A 14056-nucleotide genomic window follows, 5' to 3' on the forward strand; every position below is an offset into this window, starting at 1 on the left:
CCTCCCGGCCCACCACGCAGTCTACAGCCCGGCAGCGGCCCTCTGCTACTGATTAAGCAGCACAGCGGCAGAGGACAGCGGCGGTGCTGTTTATTTATAATGTCTTTTTTTTTTTGCAGTCTGGGCGGCCCCCGGACTGGTAATCCGGCCAGCCCAGCGGGCATTTGCCCGGTTTGCCAGATTACCAGTCCGGGTCTGTTGTGCACTGTAAAATGGTCTTTACTCCTTATTACAGCCATGAAGGGTGTGTGAATGTACCAAAAATGCAGAGGTGTCTTTCTAGATATTACATCAGGGGTTTCCTGTACAAGCAGATGGTTTTATAAATAAATGTTATTTGCACCTTTTTTGTACCAGTTCGCTGGATTCAAATTTCTACACAGTATTGGAGGGTGGCTCCTCTCAAACACAGGAAGGACTTCATAAATGGCAAGCTGGCCTTTCTTTTTCATTTACTATACAGTGGTCCCTCAACTTACAATGGCCTCAGGTTACAATATTTTCAACATACAATGGTCCTTTCTAGACCATTGTATGTTAAGTCTGATCTCAAGTTACAATGCCACAGACCATCAGGATTTGTGGAATATGTGAAAAGGGAAATGATCAAGCAATAAAAGTGGCCATTTCATTGCAGTGCATGCAGTGATCGACTGTCTAGTATCTCCTCTGTACAGTACCGTGTAATACTACACGTCCTGTGCTGCTCTTTACCTGTGCTAGGATAAGTTGCTCCTTTAGACACCAGGTGAGGGCAGCTTCATTTCATTTATCTGGGACCCTGTGTGATCTGTACAAGACCCTTAAAATGCTCTAAATAGAAAATAATTCATAGCTTCCAGTAGCTATTTTAAACTGTTGTATGTAAGAACTTGCTTTATCTATATTAGTTATCTGCTTATTTTTCTTGCAATCTTATTTTTTTTTTCTCATTTTGGGGACTTCAAAACCAATTACCAGTTTTCCATAGAGATTTGGTCTCAAAATACAATTTATTCAACATACAATGGTCGTCGTGGACATGTAGTGTGGCTATATTTGTGGTTGGTCAGGACACAATATTGGTACATTTGACTAAATAATGCAGCGTGTTCTGTTCTCCTCGTTGGTCCTGGCTCTTCCCTTCAGAAATGCAAAAAAACTGAAGTGTGGATGAGGCTTTAGCTGCAATAACCAATACTGTGCCCACATGTCATGACTATTCCATGTTCTACCAGGATACAATAACACTATGTACAGTATGTCAGATATGTTACTTAAAGAATAAATAGTAAGGTTTAGAAATCCTAAGTACCTTTACATTGTGGGCTTTCTGCAGACCACCGACCAGGAGTCACACACTGAATTGATGGATTTCCCTCCAAGATGAATCCTTTGTCACAGGTGATGTTACATGCAGCATTATATGGCAGCATTTCTCCATCAGTTGAACAGGCTATTGCTCCATTTTTTGGTGCTGGAGGACGGTCGCACTGAATAGCTGAAAAAGGAAGAGAAAGTCTAAATTATCATCTCTGTCTGGAGACAACTTCTACTTTGAGAGCAGCAGATATCCAGCATCATTACCTTCACATGTTGGGGGGCTTCCCGACCACTGCCCAGGAGTTGTGCAAAGCAATGAAGAAGATCCCACCATGGCGAACCCCTCTTTGCAGCTGAAATTACATATGGAATTCTCTGGAAGATGGTCTCCATGATGAGAACAGTTCATTACTGCATTGTCTGGCACTTCTGGGCGCTCACACTGGATAACTGTCCAAGAAGAAGAAATACAATTGGTAAGTAAATTGATAAGAAAGACATTACATGTTCCTTTGTATTGCAGGGAGCAGGGCACAGCAACTACATAACCTAGATGTGAACTAGTCTTACCTGTGTGTAAGAACCACCCATAGTGGGATACCACACAATTATCAGTTTTTAATAGAGTTTGGGTCAAGATACAATGTATTCAACCAGGGGTGTCACTAGGCATAAATGTCCAGGGCCCAAGCCCCAGACATTTAAAGCCTAGCCCTGAAAGTTTAACCAGCTTGATGGAAAAAAACAAAAAAATGTAACTTACCTGTCACTGGGCGACACGCACGCTCTCCTGTCATCTCCCGACACAGGCAGCGGGGTACAGAGACACTGCCTGCGCTGGATGTCCCTATCCCTGCAGCCTCTCCATCATTCATCATCTGCGTGTGTGCTTGTGTGTGTGGGAGCCATCGGCACCGGAGGGGGGGCCATCTATAATAGGAGTTCTGCACAGGAGGGAACCATCTATAACAGGAGGCCATCTACTAAGAGAGACTACGCAGGGTGCCATCTACTATATAGGTGACCTACACGGGGGCTATCTTCTATATAGGGGAGGCACAGAGCACACTGATGGGAGCAAGCTCACACTAGGGGCCTGTGCACTGGGGGAGGGCAGGTTGGGTGGACAGCCCGGGGTACACTTAATATGCCACTGATATGGGACAGTATTAGGAGAGATAACCTCCTATATGGAACATTATTGGGAAATTAAAGCAGTAATTCACAAAGAAAAAATTCTTTCATATCAACTGATCCCAGCAAGTGCCAGAGATTTGTAGCTTACTTTTTCAAAAAATCTCCAGTCTTCCAGTACTTATCAACTGCTGCTGGTGGTAATACTGTATGAGGTCATGGCACGGCGGTATTACTTTGTTATATTAATATAGTGTTAGTAGGGTTTTCATTTAAGATATTTTTTGTCTATAGGGTACATTTTTGTTAGTGTGTCCTGCATTATAATTTAGATTTATGATGCTTGTAAGAGGAGTGGCATTACTAGTAAATTTCATTAAAATGGGCTAGAATAGATCAGGAATCAGCTTTCTCCATTCTTAACAGTTAGTGCAAACCGCTTGTTGCAAATTGATGCAACTGTTCATTTATGGTGCGTTCACACCTACAGGATCTGCAGCTGATTTTCTGCAGCAGATTTCATTTAAATAACTGAACACAGCATCAAATCTGCTGCAGATCCTGTAGGTGTGATGCACCCTTACACAGGAAAATTATCTGCCAAAGATTTGAAGCCAAAGCCAGGAATGGATTTGAAAAGAGGAGACATCTCAGGCTTTCCTTTATGACCTGATCTCTGTTTATAGTCTGTTCTTGGCTTTGGCTTCATTGGCACATAATCTGTCAGATAATCTTTCTGTGTAAATGGACCCTTAGAGATCCTGTGCCCTAGATGTTGTAGGACTCTAGGAACACTCCTGTATTCAACATACAATGGTCATCCTGGAACCAATTAATATTGTAACTTGCGGGACCACTGTATCCTGTTTGTACCTTTACATCTTGGAATCTGGTGTCTCCACTCTTCTTTTCCATTGTAATGTATTTCCACTGTAGTGTTTTCAGAGTCATCCAGCAAATATCCATCAGGACATGGGAAAATACAATTTAAATACATTGTAGAATTTGCGCGTTCAGTTGAGCACATGACGGATCCATAATTGATTCCATTGATCTCTGCATGGGCAACAACTGGAAAATAAAGTGCATAGTGTTAAATTCATAGAGATAGATAGAGAGATAGATAGATAGAGAGATAGATAGATAGATAGGAGATAGATAGATAGATAGATAGATAGATAGATAGATAGATAGATATAAATCTCAGTGTTTACAGGTGGAGGTGGCTGCACATACAAAGAGCCTTGCAATAAAAAAAATCAAAATGCATGTAGTAGGATCAGTAGTAGTAATAGGCTAGGTTACCACTACGTAAAAAAAGAGGAACGTCTTTCATAAGGACGGTCGTCATTTTGCAAAATAACAGAGGTTATTTGCGCAGTGATGGAGTTGTTATGAATAACACCCATCATTTTTTCATAGTTTGAACCTAGCCATAAAGTGTGAATGAAAAGTAAAATTTGTGCACACCTTAGAGTACACAACTGATCCATAATGGTATTCACTGATCTCTGGACAAGTAACAATTTTAAAATTATATACAGCGGGAGATTTATCAAACATGGTATAAAGTGAAACTGGCTCAGTTGCCCCTAGCAACCAATCAGATTCCACTTTTCATTTTCCATAGAGTCTGTGAGGAATGAAAGGTGGAATCTGATTGGTTGCTAGGGGCAACTGAGCCAGTTTTACTTTACACCATGTTTGATAAATCTCCTCCTATAGTTTTATAATTAGAACTTTTGGATCCTATGAAGATTATATTATATATGATTACACGTTCTAATAAAAAAAAACATTTATCACCATGTTCACGGGTGGAAGCAGCTGTAAATAAAAGCATATTGCAATGAAGGAAATAAAAGGGCAGGTTCTACTCAATGGATGTACAGTAGTAGGATTAGCATTATACGGAATAAAATATATGCCCCTTACCACAGCTAAGTAGGAAAAGGTGGATTGAATGCTTCATTGTGATTAGTATAGTCAGTCACAAGCAGGATGGCAAATCTGTAAAAAAATACAAAAAATATCTAAAATTATTTTTTTTTTATTAAAAAATAAATCTGACACTTTTAGATACAACAAAAGGATATGGACTGTGAACTGAATGTAGCTTCTGAATAAATAGGGCATGGCTTAGGATGCGATACACTAGGGGGTGCTTCTGCCATAAGGCCAGTTGCAATGGTTGCTTTATGTGACGCCACCTGCTGTCAGAAAGGTGGTGAAAAAAACACCCAAGCCCAGCACTTGCTGACAACTGCATTACAATGGGTTGGTTGTCAGCCCTGGCATCAGCGCCTGTGAGGGGCAGGAGCTGCACCTAGCCCTTTAATCTAAGGGCCGGTTCACACTACGAAATTGGCGCTGAAATTCTGTTCGGAACCCCCGCACATTCCGCCTGCTATCTGTTTGCATGGGAGGGCTTGCGCGCCTCTGCTCTCCTCCCCTCTCTTGTCAAAGAATTGACCTGTCAATTCTTTGAGAGGAGAGGCACCAGCCCTCCCATTCAAACAGATAGCAGGCAGGATTCGGCGCCGAGGGCCCTGAGCACTCGGGTGGGGAAGAAAACACTGGGGCACTGCACTGGAGCCAGGTGAGTATGGGAGTTTTTTTAATATGGCATAACGACTACATGGGAGATACTACCTGCAGGTGGGTATAACTACCCAAGGTGACTACCTATAGTAGGATACTACCTACTAATGGGTATAACTACCTAGGGGTAATACCTACAGTAGTATGCCTACATGGGGGATAATACCTACTGGTGTGTATAACTACCTAGGGGGACTACCTACAATAGGATGTCTACATTGGGGATACTACCTACTGAGGGGCTTGCCTATACAGAGAGGCCTAACTACTTCTGCATAAAGGGGCTTAATACTATGGGGCTACACAAAGGCATCTCACTATTTGAGGGGGGGGGGGGGGGCAGAATTGGATTTATATTTTATAGGGGGCACAAGAGGTCTTTACTATTTGGTGTCCATAAAGGCCTAAATAATATATGGGAAGATGGTGAAGAAAAAAAAACAACTCTGATCAGAGGAAATGAAACCTGTGAGTCACAGGATATACGTTACTGCCATCATTTGTACAGGCTGCAGAGAATGTGTGGCACTGGTATCTACTACTAATACAGGGGTGTCAAACTCAAATACACAGTGGTCCAAAATAAAAAAATTGCACAAAGTCGCGGGCCAACTTTTGATTATTGAAGCGTGAATGCTGCGGTCCTGTCAGAGCAGCGCGCAGCATTTCTGCCACTATCAATGGTGTGCATCTCCCAGCATTGTGCACTATGATAAATGACATAATAAATTGCTATGACATGATTAAACCCCAACCCATGTAATAGCCCTCCCCAATAGTCACTTATAGTAGCCAGCCCTCCCCCATGGTCTTATATAGTAGCCAGTCCTCCCCTGTAGTCTCTTATATAGTAGCAAATAGGGATGGTCCAAACCTGCCGAGGTTCGGGTTCTTACGAACCAGAACTCTCGGCAATGATTCTCGCTGTCTTCCACCTCAGCTGGAGGACCGCCTGGAAAACTGGGATACAGCCTATGGCTATGGCTGTACCCCAGTTTTCCAGGCGGTCCTCCGGCTGTATCCACCCTCTTCACGGAGGGGGCAGACAGTGGGAATCATTGCCGAGAGTTTAGGTTCGGACCATCCCTAGTAGCCAGCCCTCCCCATAGTCTCTTATATAGTAGCCAGCCCTCCCCCATAGTCTTATATAGTAGCCATCCCTCCCCCATAGTCTCTTATATAGTAGCCAGCCCTCCCCCCATAGTCTTATATAGTAGTTAGCCCTCCCCCATAGTCTCTTATATAGTAGCCAGCCCTCCCCCCATAGTCTTATATAGTAGCCAGCCCTTCCCCATAGTCTCTTATATAGTAGTCAGCCCTCCCCCATAGTCTCTTACAGGCCCGGACTGATAATCTGGCAGGCCGGGCAAAAGCCCGCTGGGCTGCTCAGATTATCAGTCGGAGGGCCGCCGACCAGCCCCCCTGCTAAGCATACCATCGGCCGAGCCACCACTCACTCGGAGAGCTAGCCCTACCGGCTGCCGCCATCGCCATCTTCATACCACCCCCCGCCCGCACAGGTCGCGGCTGCAGGGAGTTTGTGTGGCCGCTCTGCATCTACCGTTAGCTGCTTACTGGTTCCGTGATCAGCAGCCCGCATCTGATGAAGACCGGCCCCGGAGTCTCACAGCTCCGGCCCTGCGGCGCCTGCATCTCTCTCATCTACTGCTCGGTGGCGGGCAGTAACGGATGACGTCACACGTCCGCCGACGAGCAGTGGATGAGAGAGATGCAGGCGCCGCGGGGCCGGAGCTGTGAGACTCCGGGGCCGGTCTTCATCAGATGCGGGCTGCTGATCACGGAACCAGTAAGCAGCTAACGGCAGAGGACCAGAGAGAATCAAAGAGAATCTGCTGGATCCGAGGTGAGTATATATATATTTTTTTTTTTTACATGAATGCTCCTTCACTTGGGGCCTATAACATGGGGTTACAGTTACAGAGGGGGTTCTATACAATGTAGGGGCTGTACAGGGGGAAAATGCCATGTGGGGGCTACAGAGGGATGCATTTACCATTTACTAAGTGGGGACTACAGGGGGGGGGGGGATAATATGTTGCGGGCAACGCTATAATATGTGGGGGCTGACTACACCAGGACCTATACTATGTGCGGGGCTACATGGGGGGGGATGGGGGGTAATATGTTGAGGCTATGCTATGTGGGGGCTGGCTACACAGGGACCTATACTATGTGGGGGACTACAGGGGGGATAATATGTTGTGGGCAACGCTATAATATGTGGGGGCTGACTACACCAGGACCTATACTATGTGCTGGGCTACATGGGGGGGGGATGGGGGGTAATATGTTGAGGCTATGCTATGTGGGGGCTGGCTACACAGGGACCTATACTATGTGGGGGACTACAGGGGGGGGATATTATGTTGTGGGCAAAGCTATAATATGTGGGGGCTGACTACACCAGGACCTATACTATGTGCTGGGCTACATGGGGGGGGGGGAAGGGTAATATGTTGAGGCTATGCTATGTGGGGGCTGGCTACACAGGGACCTATACTACGTGGGGGACTACAGGGGGGGGATATTATGTTGTGGGCAACGCTATAATATGTGGGGGCTGACTACACCAGGACCTATACTATGTGCTGGGCTACATGGGGGGGGGGTAATATGTTGGGGCTATGCTATGTGGGGGCTGGCTACACAGGGGCCTATACTATGTGGGGGTTACATGGGGGGTAATATGTTGGGGCTACACAGGGACTTATACTATGTGCGGGGCTACATGGGGGGGTAATATGTTGGGGCTATGCTATGTGGTGGCTGGCTACACAGGGACCTATACTATGTGCGGGGCTACATGGGGGGGGGGAATATGTTGGGGCTATGCCATGTGGGGGCTGGCTACACAGGGACCTATAGTATGTGGGGGCCACAAAGGTAAGATATACTTTGCAGGCTACACAGGGGGATGGGCTATACAATGTGGGGGGGCCTATATTATGTGGGACTGCACAGGGCATCTATATTATGTGTGGGGGGCTATATTATTTAGGGGCTGCACATGATGTAAGGTTCTGCTGCTCAGTGGGACCTATGGTATATGGGGACTGCTGCTCAGGGGAGCCTACTATAGGGGAGCATTGAAGTCGCCTGTATAATGACATAGCACAGAGAGGGTCTAATACTATATAGGCACACAGAGCTGCCTGACTACTATTTGGAAGCGCATATTGGGCCTAACTGCTTATGTGGGAGCACAGAGGGGGCACTGTTACTGTGTAAAGGAATGGGGAGTGTAAGGTTATGATTAGGTATAAGGTTAGGATAATGCTGGAGCGTGGAGCCTAAAGTGTTTGTCTCGCAGATTCTGGGGAGAAGAGTCATGGCTGGAGAAATCTTCATCATGTGCTGAGCCAGATGAAAAGAAAAGGAAAAAACTGACAGCTTTGACTACCATGAACGTCACTCATGATTCATGTAGGAAGACGCCGCCTGTAAGTCACTGGATCTAACTGCACTATAGTCACTTTTTGGGCGCATTTACACACACAGGATCTGCTGCAGATTTGATGCTGGGTTCCGTCATTAAGTAACAATGATATCTGCAGCATGAAATCTGCTGCAGATCCTATATGTGTGAATGTACTCTTAAGGCATGTAGATCCTTTGTATAGCTGGATCTCTACCTCTATTTGGTCACTGCTAGAGATGAGTGACCTTACATTAAGTTTAGGTTCACATGAACCCAAATCCTCTGAAATTCATCTCTAGTCAATGCTGAGGTAGAATATTGTATTTTATATACTGGTAGTATAAAGGGAATATTTTTAATAGACAGTACAGCAGTATTATCCAGTCACTGTATGATGGCGGTGGTCATGGTATGTCGGTATTATTTGTCCTGTGTATACTCATTTTATTGGTAATACTTGTGTTCACGTAGTGGATTTTCTTCAGTGACAGTATAGTGGTATTAGTCATGTTGTGATGATGGTAGTGGTCACAGTGTTGAGATATTATCTGTTACTTGTAAACTGTAATAACGGTAGTATCAGTCTCTATAATAGATTGGTCAGTAACAATATGGCGGTAATATGTATAATGATAATATTCGCTTTCTGTATACTAGTGTTGTTTGGTAACTATGACAGCTATTTAGAGATATACAGTATTATAAATTGTCTTATCAGTGCTAACATTATACAGGATATGTGTAATATTATTTTACATATCCTAAAAATTTCCCTAGGACCCTACTTATATATATTATCACCGCTGTAGCCTGTTGTTGCATAATGGACAGGAGATAGATAGATATTCTCAAGAATTCCGCAGCACTTTCTTTAGTGAAAAATCCAAATGTGTTTATTCCATAACGGTCAAAAGATACATGCAACTTTCTGCCTCATCATGAGGCCTTTCTCAACATGCTTGAGTAAGGCCTCGTGATGAGGCAGAAACGTTGCATGTATCTTTTAACCGTTATGGAATAAACACGTTTGGATTTTTCACTAAAGAAAGTGCTGCAGAATTCTTGAGAATATATAGTGGGGAGACGTGGATTCAGCCTCCAGCTGCTGGCACTCCGACTGCATTTACCTACAGTGCACTCCATTGTGGATTTTTAGATAGATAGATAGATAGGAGATAGATAGATAGATAGATAGATAGATAGATAGACAGATAGATAGATACACAGCATTGCTGTGCTGTGTTTCGATAGATACATAGAGAGAGAGAGAAAGAGAGAGAGAAATCCAAGAGTTTGCAGCACTTCCATATGGTGAAAAAACTTGTAAATGCTTGAGAAAGGTCTCGTGATGAGACAGAAACGTTGCACTGGCTGATAATTATTTGAAATAAAATACCACAAGTTTTTTCACCATATGGAAGCGCTGCAAACTCTTGGATTTGTTTGAATAGGGGACGTGGTTCCAGTCTCCATTACTGACACTCCAATCACTTTTTCTGTGAGTGCACTCCATTCTGCTGTTTAGATAGATAGATAGATAATAGATAGATAGATAGATAGATAGGAGATAGATAGATAGGAGATAGATAGATAGATAGATAGATAGGAGATAGATAGATAGATAGATAGATAGATAGATAGAAGATAGATAGATAGATAGATAGATAGATAGATAGATAGATAGATAGATCAGAAGAATACCGCAGCACTCATGGGATAGAATTCAACACAACGTGTTTATTTCCCCAAACCGCGACGTTTCGCTCTCCACACTGAGAGCTTTTTCAAGCAGTGGTGGAGAGCGAAACGTCGCGGTTTGGGGAAATAAACACGTTGTGTTGAATTCTATCCCATGAGTGCTGCAGTATTCTTCTGATTTATATTACCTATACCGGGTGGTTGCTGGTATATACCGCCTGGCACCACATTCATCGCTACACAAGTGCTGCATTCATTCTGAATTTCTTAGATAGATAGATAGATGATAGATAGATAGATAGATAGATAGATAGATAGATAGATAGATAGATGATAGATAGATAGATAGATAGATAGATAGATAGATAGATAGATAGATAGGAGATAAATAGATAGGTAGACTTTGCACCATTCCCGTCAATGGAACTGAGTTGCAATACAACACAACCTAAGGACACAGTGTGATATGGTATGTGGGCTGGTGGGGTGTGAGTGTCAGGGCTGATTTTCAGTCCCAGTCCGGCCCTGGTCTCTTATATAGTAGCCAGCCCTCCCCCATAGTCTCTTATATAGTAGCCAGCCCTCCCCCCATAGTCTTATATAGTAGTCAGCCCTCCCCCATAGTCTCTTATATAGTAGCCAGCCCTCCCCCCATAGTCTTATATAGTAGCCAGCCCTTCCCCATAGTCTCTTATATAGTAGTCAGCCCTCCCCCATAGTCTCTTATATAGTAGCCAGCCCTCCCCCCATAGTCTTATATAGTAGTCAGCCCTCCCCATAGTCTCTTATATAGTAGCCATCCCTCCACCATAGTCTCTTATATAGTAGCCAGCCCTCCCCCCATAGTCTTATATAGTAGCCAGCCCTTCCCCATAGTCTCTTATATAGTAGTCAGCCCTCCCCCATAGTCTCTTATATATTAGCCAGCCCTCCCCCATAGTCTCTTATATAGTAGCCAGCCCTCCCCCCATAGTCTTATATAGTAGCCATTCCTCCCCCATAGTCTCTTATATAGTAGCCAGCCCTCCCCCATAGTCTTATATAGTAGCCAGCCCTTCCCCATAGTCTCTTATATAGTAGTCAGCCCTCCCCCATAGTCTCTTATATAGTAGCCAGCCCTCCCCCCATAGTCTGATATAGTAGCCATCCCTCCCCCATAGTCTCTTATATAGTAGCCATGCCTCCCCCATAGTCTCTTATATAGTAGCCAGCCCTCCCCCATAGTCTTATATAGTAGCCAGCCCTCCCCCATAGTCTCTTATATAGTAACCAGTCCTCCCCAGTAGTCTTATATAGTAGCCAGTCCTCTCCAGTAGTCTTATATAGTAGCCAGCCCTCCCCATAGTCTCCTCTATAGTAGTCAGCCCTCCCCTATAGTCTCTTATATAGTAGCCAGCCCTCCCCCCATAGTCTTATATAGTAGCCAGCCCTTCCCCATAGTCTCTTATATAGTAGCCAGCCCTCCCCCATAGTCTCTTATATAGTAGTCAGCAGGGCCGGACTGGGACTTAAAATCAGCCCTGGCAATCAAACCCCAGCAGCCCACATACCATATCATGGTATATCAATTCTGCTTCATTTAGCCATGTCCCCCACTACTCCCTTAAAGGGAACCAATCAGCCCGTTTGAGCTGATATGGTTCCCTTGAGCATTGTATAAAGTACCTGGAGCGGCCCTGGCACGTACCGTCTGCAGCAGGTGCTTTATAACGGAGAAAATGACTTTTATTCCCCGGCTTGTGACTAGATACGAGCGGGGAAGTAGTCATGGTGGTCGGCTCCCCGCTCGTATCTAGTCACTGCGCTCTGCCTGTCAGCGCGCTCGGCGGAATGATTGACAGGCAGAGAGGCCAGTAACGGACCTCTCTGCCTGTCAATCATCCCCTCTGAGCGCGCTGACAGGCAGAGCGCAGTGACTAGATACGAGCGGGGAGCCGACCACCATGACTACTTCCCCGCTCGTATCTAGTCACGAGCCGGGGAATAAAAGTCATTTTCTCCGTTATAAAGCACCTGCTGTGGCCGCGGCCGGTACATGCCAGGGCCCCTCCAGGTGCTTTATACAATGCTCAAGGGAACCATATCAGCCCAAACAGGCTGATTGGTTCCCTTTAAACATGTGAACTCCACCATCAGCACCTAAAAATAATGATATAACATAATCTGCTGTGGATTTGATGTGGCATATTTATGTGTTTATTTCAACTGATTAAATCAGAAGCATCAAATCCGCATTGGATTAGGTATGAACGTGCCCTTAAAGGGAACCTGGGAGGTCTATACCAGGTACAGAGCTGTAGATCCCAGCGTACAGATCAGGGACCTGACCTTTAGTCCAGTGTAAACCTCTATAATCATTCTTTTTATTACCAGCTGAAGTGTCACAGAGGTGGAGCCACAGCAGCAACTTCTGCCCCCGTCCCTTCCTGCTCTGACTGATGGACGTATAGGTTGGTGCTGCTGCTGCTGCTGTTGTGAAAATTTAGTTGGTAATGAAAAGGACAATTATAAAAGTTTACACTGGACTAAAGGTCCTGTCAGTGATATCTCCCTCACACCTGTCTGCTGAGATCTACAGCCCTAGACCTGGTATGGACCTCACAGATTCCCTTTAAAGGAGAAAAACATGGCCACCTTCTTCCAGAAACAGCGCCACACTCTTCTTCAGTTTGTGTGAGGTATTGCAGCTCAGTTCCATTGAAATGAATGGAGCCAAGTTGTAATACCTCACATAACCTGAAGACAGGGGTGGTCCTGTTTTTGGACAAAAGTTACTATATTTTTTTTAATCCCTTTTATCCTGACTATGTCTGCACTCCATATAATGGCGGTAAAAGTAGTAAGGTTTTAATTATTAAAATGTGTCTGGTTGTGATCTCATGTGTAATCAAAGATACATAATAAGCTGGTAGATAGATATTTCCTACTGGATATCTATCTATCTATCTATCTATCTATCTATCTATCTATCTATCTATCTATCTATCTATCTATCTGTCTCCTATCTATCTATCTATCTATCTATGTATCTATCTGTCTCCTATCTATCTATCTCCTATCTATCTATCTAGAACTTTCTGTGCATGATAATAGTCATAGTTAATAACACCAGTAAGCAAATATTATTCCCATACTGTACACATTTCTGCCATACTGTTTCTAAGCAAACCCACTAATATTGCCAATACTACCAGTATATAAGTAACAAATAATATCACCACACCATGAGCACAGCCAATACCACCACATAATGACTAATACCGCTACACTGTGACTGAACACAATCCACTATATAAAACACTAATATTACCAATAATACGAGTAATACCATCACACCATGCCCACTACCCTCAGCATACGGTGACTGGATACCACTATACTGGCACCAAATAACAGCCACCATATAAAGACCAATATTCTCCCAAAGCAGTGACAATAGAACACAGGTGTTACACTCTGTCCCTCCAGCTGTTACAGAACTACAAATACCATCACGACTGGACAGCTAAAGCATGACGGGAATTGTAGTTTTGCAACACCTGGAGGGCCTGAGTGTGACACCCCTGGTAGTAGGTAGATCCCAGCTGTGTAAAGGTTCTGCAGACCTTATAAGTGATTATAGTGCAATTACATCCTGTAACTCACAGTAGGCGTCTTCTCTGCATGAAGAGACGTCCACTTTTCCTTTTCTTCTCCATCTGGCTCCGGCCATCATGAAGGCTTCTCTGGCCATTACTCCTCTCCACGGGATCTGTCAGACAGACATTTTAGGCTTCTTGCTCCAGCAACATCTTCCTCTATACATCCTCATCTATACATCCCTCCATATATAATAGGCTCCCCTCCCCCGCTGCACATCTCTCCATATAGAATAGCCCCCCT

General features: G+C 44.4%; 1 protein-coding gene across 4 annotated transcripts in view; it reads right to left on the reverse strand.

Annotated features, from left to right (window-relative positions):
• LOC138788970 (P-selectin-like) overlaps positions 1-14056 on the reverse strand; it is a 110138-nt gene that overhangs the window by 58347 nt on the left and 37735 nt on the right. For 3 of the 4 annotated variants that reach the window (XM_069967417.1, XM_069967419.1, XM_069967416.1), the window contains exons 2-5: positions 4372-4446; positions 3310-3507; positions 1567-1752; positions 1295-1480 (exon numbers count right to left, since the gene is read on the reverse strand). In XM_069967417.1, coding sequence (XP_069823518.1) covers positions 1295-1480; positions 1567-1752; positions 3310-3507; positions 4372-4408 — 607 coding nt within the window. In that variant the 5' untranslated portion in view covers positions 4409-4446. Of the gene's footprint in view, positions 1-1294; positions 1481-1566; positions 1753-3309; positions 3508-3906; positions 3951-4371; positions 4447-14056 lie in introns of those variants that run through there. The other variant, XM_069967418.1, reaches the window with a different exon arrangement.

This window comes from Dendropsophus ebraccatus, chromosome 4 (genome assembly GCF_027789765.1).
Source record: "Dendropsophus ebraccatus isolate aDenEbr1 chromosome 4, aDenEbr1.pat, whole genome shotgun sequence".
Classification (NCBI taxonomy): domain Eukaryota; kingdom Metazoa; phylum Chordata; class Amphibia; order Anura; family Hylidae; genus Dendropsophus; species Dendropsophus ebraccatus.